The 13,103-nt window shown below is 47.1% G+C and overlaps 1 protein-coding gene across 3 annotated transcripts in view; it reads right to left on the bottom strand.

The window, feature by feature from the left end:
* Nucleotides 1-13,103, bottom strand: part of MIER2 (MIER family member 2) — a 29,778-nt gene that overhangs the window by 10,998 nt on the left and 5,677 nt on the right. For 2 of the 3 annotated variants that reach the window (XM_036241794.1, XM_036241793.1), the window contains exons 2-7: nucleotides 8,898-8,988; nucleotides 7,253-7,395; nucleotides 2,645-2,770; nucleotides 1,869-1,992; nucleotides 1,291-1,382; nucleotides 781-850 (exon numbers count right to left, since the gene is read on the bottom strand). In XM_036241794.1, coding sequence (XP_036097687.1) covers nucleotides 781-850; nucleotides 1,291-1,382; nucleotides 1,869-1,992; nucleotides 2,645-2,770; nucleotides 7,253-7,395; nucleotides 8,898-8,988 — 646 coding nt within the window. The other variant, XM_036241795.1, reaches the window with a different exon arrangement.

Raw genomic sequence — 13,103 nt, 5'->3', positions numbered from 1 at the left:
GGTCGGATGCAGAGATTCACTGCAGTGTCCCTTGTGACCCAGCTTAGCTTCACTTTCCTGTCTACCATCCTTTGCCCAAACTGCCTACAACAAAGCAAACACATCCCATCACACCCACGTCCCAGCCTCTGGCCCCCCCGGAAGCCTTACTCTTTACTAGGGGTCCCTGTCTCCCTTGTCTATCCCATCCCACCCCCAATCCCAACTGTTGAATCATCTGGGAAAAGCCTCCTGAGAAAAGAGTACCAGCCCAGGGCCTGCAGAGGCTCTGGAGCAAGAAAAGCAAGACTCAATAGGCAGATTACCTCACATCTTGTTTTCTTCACCTGTAAATGGAGGCCACAATTCCTATCTCAAAGAACAGAGGCCTCTACATTGTAGTGGGATCAACAGACAGACAAACACCAAGTCCAGGTTGGGGAGAACCCCAAAGGATAGAGCAGGGCACAGCAATAGTGATTTCTGGAGGACTCTGGGACAGGACACAGACAAGGTAAGGGAGAGGCCTGTGGGCTAAGTGGGGAAGAGTATGAGTGCCCAGAGGACAAGTGCAAAGCCCTGCTTCCTCCTGCTCATGAAGCGCTCTGCAAACCTGCTGCCCAGAGCTGGCACAGGGCGGGCACCTGACCCAGGCTGGGCACCTGACCCAGGCTACGCCCCTCAGATTCCCTCTGACGATTTGGGAACTGGCCCTGACTTAGATGTGCAGCAAGTTACTTCTCAGCTGGAGTGGGGTTTTCATCTTCTCCCTGTCCCCACCATGATCCATGCCCCACTTACTCTTCTCACCATGGCGGTTCAAGTGCAGGTTGCTGAGGTCGGCTTGAAACTGAGGCCCAACCATGATCTCCTGCAAAGGCAAAGGCCCAGGAACGTCAGGGATATGGAAGGCTCAGCCATTGCCCAGAGCCCAGGGCTGTTAGTCTATGCTATCTTCCCACAGATGCCAAGTCCTAGGGTCTGAGAATGGGAGGCAGAGACCTGGGTATGTGTGGGTATGTGAGTGACCATGTGTCTCAATCTTTTTGTCCACCTCTTCGGCATAGCCAGTCATGTGGCAAGAGGTGAGGCTCGAGGACCCAGGTATCCTGATGACCAGCTCAGAGCACCCAGGACAGGACCTTGGGCCACATCCCTGGACCAGCCAATGCCACAGCAGCATGGGCTTGAGGTGCGCACACCATGGCTAAGTCCCAGTGCAGCCCACTTCTCAGAAGCCGTGCATTTGTCTCTGCGCCAGGGTAGGGCAGAGGTCCACGTTGAAGGTACTACAGGGTCAGAGCCACATACCTTCTTACATTTGTTGGCAGGAAGAGGGTCCTCCTCTGTGTCAGATGAGGTGGAAGAACCCAGCTCTTTGTCTGTGCCAGTCAGGAAGCGGGCTTTGGGAAAGGGGGAGCCAGTGAGACACATCTGTGGCACAGGGTACCCTCCCAGGCTAGTAGATTCTGGGTTCTTCACTGCTGCAGCCTACACCCCCTTCTCCATCCACCTGACCTCCTAAGAAGAGGTGTGTCCCAGGCCCTGGCCAGATGACAGGTGTGCAATGGCAAAGGAGTGGGGACTTGCTAACCACCAGCTGTGAGCCCCCAGCACCTCATGCTGCTGGGACACTTCCCCCACATCTGATGGGCTTTTAGCTACAGGAACTAACACATTCCCTCCTCCTGTAAACCAAAGTCAATCAGTCTCAGCTCACAAACCAGTGAGACAGAAACCCCAAAGGGACTCGGATCAAGAATAGGGCACCCCAGAAGCACCAGAGAACTGTGTCTGAGTTCTTTGCCCCCAGTAGCCCAAGCCCTACATCTGTATCACTAAAGCCTTGCTTGATCCAGCCCAAGTGGAGGAGCAGGCAGGACACCTACATCCACTCTGGCTAGGGAAAAGGTCGGAGGCCTCATGGGAGGTCACAGATGGGGTGAGGTCATCAGCCGAGGACTGTGTCTCTTCCTCTTCTTCCCCTGAAAGCAAATCCTTCGCTATTTGTTCCTTTTAATAAAAAGTAAAGAACATTTTTGCAGTTTGTTTTAACAATCTTAAGATAACCCTAATAATAACTGTGACCCTAACTTGATGGGCCTCCCTCTGGGATTGACAAGGGCTCAGGAGGAGCTGTTCTTCCCACTTTGCAAATGAGGAGACCAGGGGCCAGGGCAGGGCAGCCAGGACTCCAGCATGGGTGCACGTGGTTCCTGAGCCCATACCCCTGCAGTCTGGAAAAGGGACATCGCCCATGCCTAGCTCAGGACGGTAGAGCCCCCAGTTACTGCTCTCTCCCCTTGTGCATTTGGTTTTCAACTTCGGTAATAAAGCCCTCCTCCTGGCACCACCCCTGACCTGGTCAGGACCTGGAGAGTCAAGACCTCACTGGTTCTCCTCTTCCCAGCTATGTTTCTTCAGGCCAGTCTCCACTCTGCCCCTCTCCTTTGGCCAGCTGTCAGAATCTTTTCATCTCAGCCCCCTCCCCTGTGGCCACTGTAACCCTGGGTGCATCAGCTATGACTCTGGGGAGCAGGAGAGTAGGGTCCTCTAAAAAATCATCCAGGCCTCACAGTTACTGACAGCATTTCTGCTTTTCCAAGGCCTTCAAGCCTACCCTCCTTAAATCCTCCCAGCAGTTTCAGAAAGACACCCCACTCACCTTGTCCAGGGTCATGTCCGGGAGGTTGGCTGTAGTATCACTGCCCTCACTCTCCCGCTCTGAGATGGGGTCTGATGTCTCATAGCCATAGAGGGCAAGCAGCTCATCAAGGGGCATGTCACTGCTCTGAGGGGGGATAAGACTCCGTCAGGAGGAGCTGCTCTGTGGGTTCTGCTCCCCCTCCTCCTGTCTGAGCCCCATGAGCCACCACAACCAGGGCCAGGCCAGTTTGTCACATTCACAGCAACTCACCCCAGCCAGACCCCAGGTCCAGTCCTTCATCCAAGGACCCCTTACAACCTTCAGGAGAGCACAGATGAGACACCAGAGCCCAGAGAGGTCAGGTATGTGTCCAAGGTCACCAGCCTTAAAGGGTGGAGCCAGGACTGGCCTCTCAGTCCACAATGCCCCGAAAAGCTTCCCTGCTCAAACCGGTTCAGGCTTGATTTCCAGGAAAGCAAGGATGGCACACTATCTGGAAATCTACCACAATTCATGACATCAGTAAATCAGGAAGGCAAAGACATATGACTGTCTGGACAAATGTGGAAAAGGCATCTGGTAAAATCCAACATCCACCTCTGATTTTACAAAGCCCTCAGTACACTAGGTAAAGAGATGGATGCCCCGTCATTGTAATGGAGATGCTGTCAGCCTCGATGGTCAACAATGCATGGTCAGAACAATCCTATCACGCTCAGAACAGGAAGGCAGGATCGGGAACATAGAGCTACTCACACTGTTTTGACACTTCGATCACATCCAATAGGATAAGAAATGGAAATAAGACATTTAATTACTAGGAAAAAAGAGATAAAAACTATCACTACCTTCCTCTCTAGTACTGCTTTCAAATCACTGCTTCTCACCCTCCTGTAAACCTCTACTCCTTCTGACCACACTCCATCCTGGCCCCAGGGGTCCACTGTCAGCCTCCAGCCTCCTGAGCATTCCCTCTCATTCTCTCAGGAGTTCTGCTGCCCCTCCCCCTGACTCCTGCCCTGCCCTCATGCTGGGACTTCCATCGCTGTGGAAAACCACCCAGCCTTCTCCCAGCCCTTCCTCTGAGGCATTCCTTCCCTGCCTCTAAACCAAGTTCTCACAGGACACAGGATGAAAAACATTCATGTTGCCCATCATAGTTTATAATTATGCATCTGTTAAAGGGGTTCATACAGTGGTCCAAAGATGCCCAGATTCCCTGGGACTTTCACAACACTGTGATGCCATTACTTCTGCCTCCCACTCTACTGACACTTGCACTGATGGAGCAGAGTCTAAGGTCCCACACACAGTGCCCTGCGGTGGAGGCAGGAGCACAAAGTTCGTGAGTCACCAATGCATGTTCCTTACCGCCCACCACCTACTCAGTTTTAAAAAGATGCCAGTTTCACTTAAGAACATCCCATATAAGATTACTGATTTTATTAACTTTCAGCCTGAGCAGATGTCATTTTAATTTTCTGTGTGAGGAAATGGGAAGCATGTAGGAAGTGCCTGCCACATTAAGAAGTGAGGTGGTGACTGTTAAGAAACGTACTTGTAGCCTGGCTTGTGTGGATCAGTGGTTGAGCACCAAGAGGTTGCTGGTTCGATTCCCAGTCAGGGCACATGCCCAGATTGTGGGCCCAATCCCCAGTAGGGGCATGCAGGAGGCGGCCAACAGATGTTTTCTCTCATCGATGTTTCTATCTCTCTCTCTCTCTCCCTTTTTCTCTCTCTAAAATCAATAAAGAAAAACAAAATTAAAAAAAAAAAAAGGAACGCACTTATAGGAGTGAAGTTGTGAGGGAAACAAGCTGCCTTCGGTATACGGCACCAACTTTACTTTAAAAATGGCAGGCAGCCCTAGCCAGTTTAGCTCAGCGGTTAGAGTGTCGGCCTGCGGTCCAGGGAGACCCGGGTTCGGTTCCCGCTAAGGGCACGTACCTCGGTTGCAGTTTGTTCCCGGCCCTGGTTGGGTCATGTGGGTGGCAGCCACTTGATGTGTCCCTTTCACATCGATGTTTCCCTCTCTCCCTCCCGCTCTATCTGAACAAAAAATGGAAAAATGTCCTCGGGTGAGGATAAAAAAAAAAAGGCAGGCAGACATCATCTCGGACACAAAGTAAATGGGTGGCTGCTTCCAAAGAAATAACTGACTGAGGTTGCTGTGAGAGTAAAATGAGCTTTTAAGCAAAAATTCAGCCCTGGCCAGTGTGGCTCAGCAGTTAGAGCGTCGGCACGGGGACCAGAGAGTCCCGGGTTCCATTCCCGCTAAGGGCACGTACCTTGGTTGCAGTTTGTCCCTGGCCCCGTTGGGGTCATGTGAGTGGCGGCCAGTCGATGTGTTTCTCTCACATCAATGTTTCTCTCTCTCTCTTCCTCCCTCTCTCCCTCCCGTTCTGTCTGAAGATAAATGCAAAAACAAATGTCCTCAGGTGAGAATAAAAAAAAAAATTCTAATTTTGGAAAACATGGATCTGACGATGTAAACTTGATTCCCACAGCCTCTGGTAAGGTAATATGAAATGAAAGGGTTTCTGCTTTTACCTTAGTTTTTAAGAAAATCTAGATCTAGGTATTTAGCTAATAAATAGCTGATTTAAGTGTGAGAGTTTTGAGAAGTTTTAAGCTCATGTTGAACTTTTTAAAATTGTTTTCTTTTCTTTTTTTTCTTTTTTTTTTAATTTCTTTTAGAGAGAGAAGAAGGGAGAGAGAGAGAGAACCATCAATGTGAGGGAGAAACATTGATCAGTTGCCTCCCATACACACCCTGACCAGGGATTAAACCCGAAACCCAGCTGGCGATCTTTTGATACAGTGTCGTCCACTGGCCAGGGTTGGCTTTTGGGTTTTTTTTAATTTTTTTTTTTAACTCCTCACCTGAGGATATTTTTCTATTTATTTTCAGACAGAGGGAGGGAGAGACAGAGGGAGAGAGAAATATTAGTGTGACAGAGACACATTGATTGGCTGCCTCCCACACGATCCAGACCAGGGCTGGGGACCGAACCACAACAGAAGTACGTGACCTTGACCGGAATCGAAGCCTTGATTCTTTTTTTTAATCCTCACCTGAGGACATTTTTTTTTTCCCATTTTTTGTTCAGATAGAGTGGGAGGAAGAGAGAGAGAAACACCGACGTGAAAGGGACACATCGAGTAGCTGCCACCCGCACAACCCAACCAGGGCCGGGGACAAACTGCAACCGAGGTACATGCCCTTAGCAGGAACCGAAACTGGGTCTCTCTGAACTGCAGGCCAACGCTCTAACCGCTGAGCCAAACTGGCCTGGGAGGCTTTTGGTTTTTGAAGAGAAGATTTTTGTTTTGGTTATAAGACCAAACTGGCACCAAGTGATCCATGACACCAAGTTAAACAAATGCCTGGTGGTTAGTCCTTAAAAAAAATTCCCAATATTTAAAAGACGTCGGATAAGATCAGTGTTGATACTATTGTGGACTAAATGTTTGTGCCCCATCCCCCCCATGTATATGTTGGGTCCCTAATCTCCAACTTGATTTACTGCATTTGGAGATGGGCCTTTATGGGAATACTTAAATGGTGTCATGAGGGTGGGCCCTGATCCCTGATCTGATAGGGGAACTGTCATCCCTCCACGTGAGGACCCAATAAGAATGCAGTGTTTACACACCAAGAAGGGAACTCCTCACAAACAGTCCTATAAAACCTTGATCTGGAACTTCTGGTCTCCTGAACTACGAGAAAATAAATGTTTGGTATTTAAGGCCCCTGGTCTATGGTATTAACAAATGTGTGTTTATATTGTGAACTGTCAACACGTGGAAGATCTACATGTCAAAAAACCAAGGTTTTGCAAACATGTTACCAGTGCAGAGGTGACAAGATCACACCTGGGTTAAGATCCACACCACGTTCAAGACCACTGAATTGAGACGTAACCAAGTACAGGAAGCTCACTAGATGTGGCTACAGAATGCCCTCTCCAGTCACCCTTTACAAAATGACTAGCTGCTGAATCCTGGTCCAGCATCAAAGAACAACAGCAACTATCTGAACAGTTTGTTAAATTATCCACCCTTTTTTCAGGAACATCTGCATGAGGCCAGATTCACATGTCAACCAGAAGAACACATCACGACAGACACATCTGCCAGGACAGCAGCTGGATTCTCTTACACTGTTCCTGCATTCAGAGATTTACAAAAATGTAAAACTATTCCACTCATCCTTAATTTCATTTTTGCTTGAGAAAACAGTGATTTTTTTCATTTTCATAAAAATGTTATTTCTATTAACAACTGGCTTACTGTATACTGCATCAACAAAGCTGCTTGAGACCGTCAATAACTTTTCAAAGGATAGGGGGTTCTGAGGCAAAAAAGTCTGAAAATGGTTAAGTTTAATGTCCAGCCACACCACTGGTTTACAGCTCTAGAGCTCCTTGAAGGCAAGACCAGGTCTGGTCTGTCCCCTGTGACCTCAGCTCCTAACATAGGGCCTGGAGCTTTGTAAACAGATGGGCAAGCAGAAGTTGTCATTGCAGAATCTGAGCACCTTGCAGACCAATTTAGCTGAAATAAGAAAGTGTGGAATTTGCCTAGCAGGTTTCACCCACATCGGGCAGACTCTCAGCCAAGTACCTGGGAGATGAAGTCCTTGTCCAGCTCCTCCTCGGGCTGCTCTGGGCGTCTCTCGGCCCCTTCACACTCCTCCTGGATGCCGTAGTTCTGCGACAGGATCTCTGCAAGGTTGAACTGCTGGTCTGCAGAGCCCATGGACACATCTATAGAGGGAATACCACCTGTGTGAGCTCCTCACCCCACCCATCTCCGTCATCGCAATGAGACTGAAGACGGCTGGGGTAGAGAAAGCAACAGTGGCCCAACTGCCACCAAGGATGAAGCCTACAGTGTGTGGTCAGTGTGCATGTGTGTACATGCATACATGAAAGTCCATGATTGTGAATATGTGTGTATGCATGCAACTGTGTGAAGCTGTACATGTGCATATATACACATGCATATGTATGTGTAGCCACATATGCCTGCATGTGTGCATGTGGTGTGGCCATGTGCACACATGAGGCTATGTGCATACGTGTATGTAACTTTGTAAGCCTGTATAACTTGTGTATATGCAAATATATATGCAGGTGCACAACTGTGTGTGCCTGCATACATGACATGTTCACCTGAATGGAGTTTGTGGCTGTGTGTGAACAAGTGCATGCAAGGCCATGAGTGTGCGTGCATATGTGTGCGCATGAGGCTGTGTTATGTGTGTGAGAGGCTGTGGTTCTGTACATGCAGGTGGTCAGCAATGTCAGTCTACCATGTGGGAACTCCCAACAGAAGGACTCCTGACAGAACAGCACACCTGGCTAACTGCACACGAATTCTGGGCATTTTAGGGATGTGTTTTCCTGGGGGACTGTTTGGCCTCCCTGACCACAGATACCTGCGAGGGTCGGGGAAGAGAGCAAGTGGTCAAGGAAGAGATGAGCCCCCCCGCCGTGAGTCAGTGTGAATAGAGCACAAGGACCCAACAAAGCAGGCTCCACACCTGGTTCCTGTTGCCTGCATGGCTTGGTCAAGACTTCAGCTCCAGAAATACAAGGGTGATGCTGTACACCCAACCTCTGTGAGTCACTGCAGGCACAGTGCAGGGAGAATGCCAATGAACAGCACGCAGTAGGCCCAACAAATGTCAGTCCCTCCTCCTCCTCCAGCAGAGTTACAGCAGTATCCCATGCATGACCCAGTGGGTGGTAGATGTTATTACCAGATTTGGGGTTTTCCCAAAAGAGCCAAGATATGTTCACTGCTATCTTTCCATTCAGGAAGTTGAATTTTACAAACAAACAAAAATAACTAGGTCTCAATCAACCCAAGCCAGGGAGCGATGAAGGCCATGGTTGTTGGTTCTCCACGTGGGTCCAAAGCACACAACAGCAATAGGATGAGTTGCAGGGGCCAGGCAGGAGTGGGCAAGCAGCCAGCTCAGGGAAGGTGAAGGACACCCAGGATGGTGCCCAACCAGCACCCATTCCTCCTCCCTCAGCCCCCACTTTTCCTTCAGCCTTGGTGCAGGCACCAGCAGGACCCCTACCCAGCCCCCAACATAGAATGGAAAACAAAAGTACTGGCCACTCTGTCTGCACCCATCCCTAGACTCTGTGGGCCAGCACACCATCTTTGTATCGCCAGGCTGAGAAAGGTTCTGTCTCTGACAACTGAAGTGGCCCTGATGGCCCTGGGCAGAAAGAAGATGGGGCAAAGGAGGCACCTGCTGTTGTCGGTAATCCAGGCTCCCCAGTGCACAGGCTGTGAGTAAGGCAGGAGACCACTTGAGGGCTCTGCCTCTCCAGCGAGGAGGCCTGTAAAGGAAGAGAGGCAGGGTTAGCTCAGCCAGCCCCGAATCCACTGAAAGCAAACACATGTCAGAGCCTGGCTCCCCGGGTGGCCTCGGGAAGTGGCCTCATCTGGACTCCAGGGGATAATGCATGGGAGCTGCCTCCAAGGGCTAAGGAGGAAACACTGAGAGTGGGACCAGGAGTGCCGGTGCTAGAAGCTACTTCCCAGCTCCTAAGTCAAGCACACAGAGGATGTACCAACACAAGTTTACATAGTAGCTCCAGAACCTCGGAACCTCAATATCCTCATCTCCAAGTGGGAAAACAACACCATGGGGACTGTGATAAGCCTGACACAGCCAGCAGGTAACAATGGGTATCACCTGCCCAGGACACAGGGACCAGGTAACCGAGGCCCACACAGCCCTACTGCACACACTCAACAGGCATTACTGACAGCCATGTCTAACACAATGGCCCATTTTGCAAGGGTCCCAGCCTTCAAAAGGCAAAACAGCCACTTTGGGGAAATCTGGCAATTCCTCCAAAATCAAATGATAACTCTATTTATTTTTTATTTTTTATGTTTTTTATTATTTTTTATTTTTTATGTTTTTTATTATTTTTCTTTATTGATTTTAGAGAAAGAGGAAGAGAGAGGAAGAGAGAAATAGAAACATAGACGAGAGAGTATCGACTGGCTACCTCCTGCACGCCCCTCACCAGGGACTGGGCCCACAACCCCAGCATGTGCCCTGACCAGGAATTGAACCGGCGACCTTTTGGTGCATGGATCAATGCTCAGCCACTGTGCCACACCAGCCAGGAAAATGACCCAGCATTTAATTCCACTCCTAGGTACATACTAAACACACATGTTCACATTAGCATTGTTCACAAAGGCCAAAAAGAAAAGCAACCCAAAAGTCCTACAGCAGATGAATGGATAAACACGATGTTGTCCATTCATACACTGGAATATTACTCAGCCACAAAAAGAAGTGTAACATTGACACATGGATAAACCTTGAAAACACAATGCTCAGTGTAAGAAGCCACACAAAAAAGCCACACAAAAAACCATACAGTGTAAGATTCCATTTATGTGAAATGTCCACAACAGGCAAATCCAGCGACAGAAAGTGGATCCATGGTTGCCAGGGCTGGAGAGAGGGTGGGATGGCTACTGATGGGGATGGGACTTCCTTTTAGGGTGATGAAAATGTCCTAGAACTAGATAGAGGTGATAGTTTCAAAACTTTGTGAACATATTATAAATCATTTAATTAAACACTTTAAATGGGTATATTTTGTGGTATAAAAAAATACCTCAAAAATTTTAAAAAGGTCAACAAACTAGGAATAAAATGGAACCTGCTCATGATGGAATCCAATAACACCCCTCAGTGGTGAGAGGCTGGATAGCCCCCAATCCCAGGCACATGACAAGATGCCTACCTTCGCCACGTCTGTTCAAAGCAGCACTGGAGGTTCTAGTAAGGGCAAGAAAATGGAATAAAGGAATCCAAAATGGAAAGGAAGAAGTGAAGCTATTTTTTTTTTGCAGATAAAATAATCTTACACAGAAGATACTAAAGAATCACTAAAAACATGTCTGAACTAATAAATGAGTTCAACAAGGTAGGAGAGTACAAGATCAACATATAAAAATCAATTTTATGCCAGGCTGTACTTAAAAAACACACGTAAAAGTCTAGCCAGTGTGGCTCAGTGGTTGAGCATTGACCCATGCACCAAGAAGTCGCCAGTTCAATTCCTGGCCAGGGCGCATGCCTAGGTTGTGGGCCCAAGCCCCAGTGAGGGCATACAGGAGGTAGTCAATCGATGTTCTCTCTCATTGATATTTCTCTCTCTCTCTCTAAAATCAATAAAGAGAAAAAAAAATTTTAATCAATTTTATTCCCATATATTAGCAATTAACTAAAAAAGGAAATTAAGAAAACACTTCCATTTACAATAGCATCAAAAAGAATAAAATGCTTAGGAATAAATTTAGCAAAGGAAGCTCAAAACTTATACTTTATATTCTTTTTTTTTTTATTTATCCTCACCCAAGGACATTTTTTCATTTTGTTGTTCAGATAGAGTGGGAGGAAGAGAGAGAGAGAGAGAGAGAGAGAGAGAGAGAGAGAGACATCGATGTGAGAGAGACACATCAGTGGCTGCCACCCGCAGGACCAACCAGGGCCGGGGACAAACTGCAACCAAAGTACATGCCCTTAGCGGGAACCAAACCCGGGTCTCTCTGGACCGCAGGCCGACACTAACCGCTGAGCCAAACCGGCCAGGGCTCAAAACTTATACTTTAAAAAGTACAAAACGTGTTGAAAGAAATTAAAGATCTAAGTGGAAAAACATCCTATATTCATGGCTCAGAAGACTTTAATATTGTTAAGATGTCAATACTCCCCAGCTGATCTACAGAGTCAATGCAGTGCCTATCAGGATCTCAGCTGGCTTCTCTGCAAACACTGACAAACAGATTCCGAAAATAATATACAAACTCAAGGGGCTCAGAATAGCCAAAACAATCTCGAAAGAGAACACTTCCTGATTTCAAAATTACTACAAAGCTACAATAATCAAAACCATGTGGTACTGGTATAAGGCTGAGCATTTAAATCAAAGGAATAGAAATGGCCCTGGCCGGTTTGGCTCAGCGGTTAGAGCGTCGGCCTGCGGTCCTGAGAGACCCGGGTTCGGTTCCCGCTAAGGGCGCGTACCTCGGTTGCAGTTTGTCCCCGGCCCTGGTCGGTTGTGCGGGTGGCAGCCACTCGATGTGTCCCTTTCACATCGATGTTTCTCTCTCTCTCTCTGTTCCTCTCTCTCCCTCCCACTCTACCTGAACAAAAAAAAGGAAAAATGTCCTCGGGTGAGGATAAAAAAACAAAACAAAAAAACAAACAAAAAAAAAGGGAATAGAAATGAGAATCCAAAAATAAACCCACACACTTACAATCAACTGAATTTTGACAAAGGTGACAAAACAATTCACTAGGGAATGAACAGCCTTTTCAACAATGATGCTAAGAAAACTGGATATGCACATGCAAAAGAAAAGAACTGAACCCATCTCACACCACATAGAAAAATTAACTCAAAATAGGTCAAAGACCTTAAATATGATTAGAAGGAAACAAAGATAAATCTTTGTTACACTGGAATAGGCAATGGTTTCTGAGATAAGACACCAAAAAGCACAAGTAACAACAACAAAAAAAAAACAGATAAACTGGACTTCATTGAAATAAAAAAACTTTTGTGCTTCAAAGGACATTACCAACAAAGTGAAAAGACAACTCACAGAATGGAAAAAGATATTTGCAAATCATAGTTGATAAAGGACTTGCATCTAGAATATAGAGAGAATTCTTTTTTCTTTAATATAAAGAATTCTTACAATGCATTAATAAATGGATAACTCAATGTTAAAATGGGTAAAGGGTCTGAATAGATATTTCTCCAGAGATGCACAAATGGCCAGCCAATAAGCATGTGAAAAAATGCTCAACATCAGGGGAAATCAAATAAAAAATACAGCAAGATACCACAGAATGACTATGACCAAAAAAGACATAACAAGTGTCAAGAAGAATAACAGGAGAGAATGTAAAATGAAGCAGCCCCTTTGGGAACCAGTCAGCAGCTCCTCCAAAAGTTAGCACAGTGTTTACCAGCAATTTCACTCCCAGGTATACACAATGAAGGAGTTCAGAGTACGCCACTCTAAAATACACCACTCTGGTATAAAGATTATTTCAAGCTGAAAGCAACTGAGAAAACCAGACACAGGATGAGCTCTACCCCACACCTTCCTGAAAGCAGAGCATAAACTCCTGTGGGGGTGCCACTCAAAACCAGGAAGAGAGCCCACTTATCATTGGAGACAAGATGGCACCAAGAGAGAGAATACACACACAGACCTTACTAATTCACCTGATCTTCCACTTAGCTCCCTCATGTTTACCTTCCCACAACCTGATGCCCTCAGAACTCAGTCCTTTTCGTCATCACTTGTCTATGATCTATTCTTTTGTTCAGATGCTCCCAAAGCCCAAATCCTCACCACCCCAGTTACTCATCACCTAGTTCGACTGTGTGATGGGCACTACTTGTTT

Source organism: Molossus molossus, unplaced genomic scaffold, assembly GCF_014108415.1.
Source record: "Molossus molossus isolate mMolMol1 unplaced genomic scaffold, mMolMol1.p scaffold_m16_p_4, whole genome shotgun sequence".
NCBI classification, from domain to species: domain Eukaryota; kingdom Metazoa; phylum Chordata; class Mammalia; order Chiroptera; family Molossidae; genus Molossus; species Molossus molossus.
The sequence above is the reverse complement of the archived record's forward strand: the minus strand, read 5'-3'. Positions and strand labels throughout refer to the sequence as shown.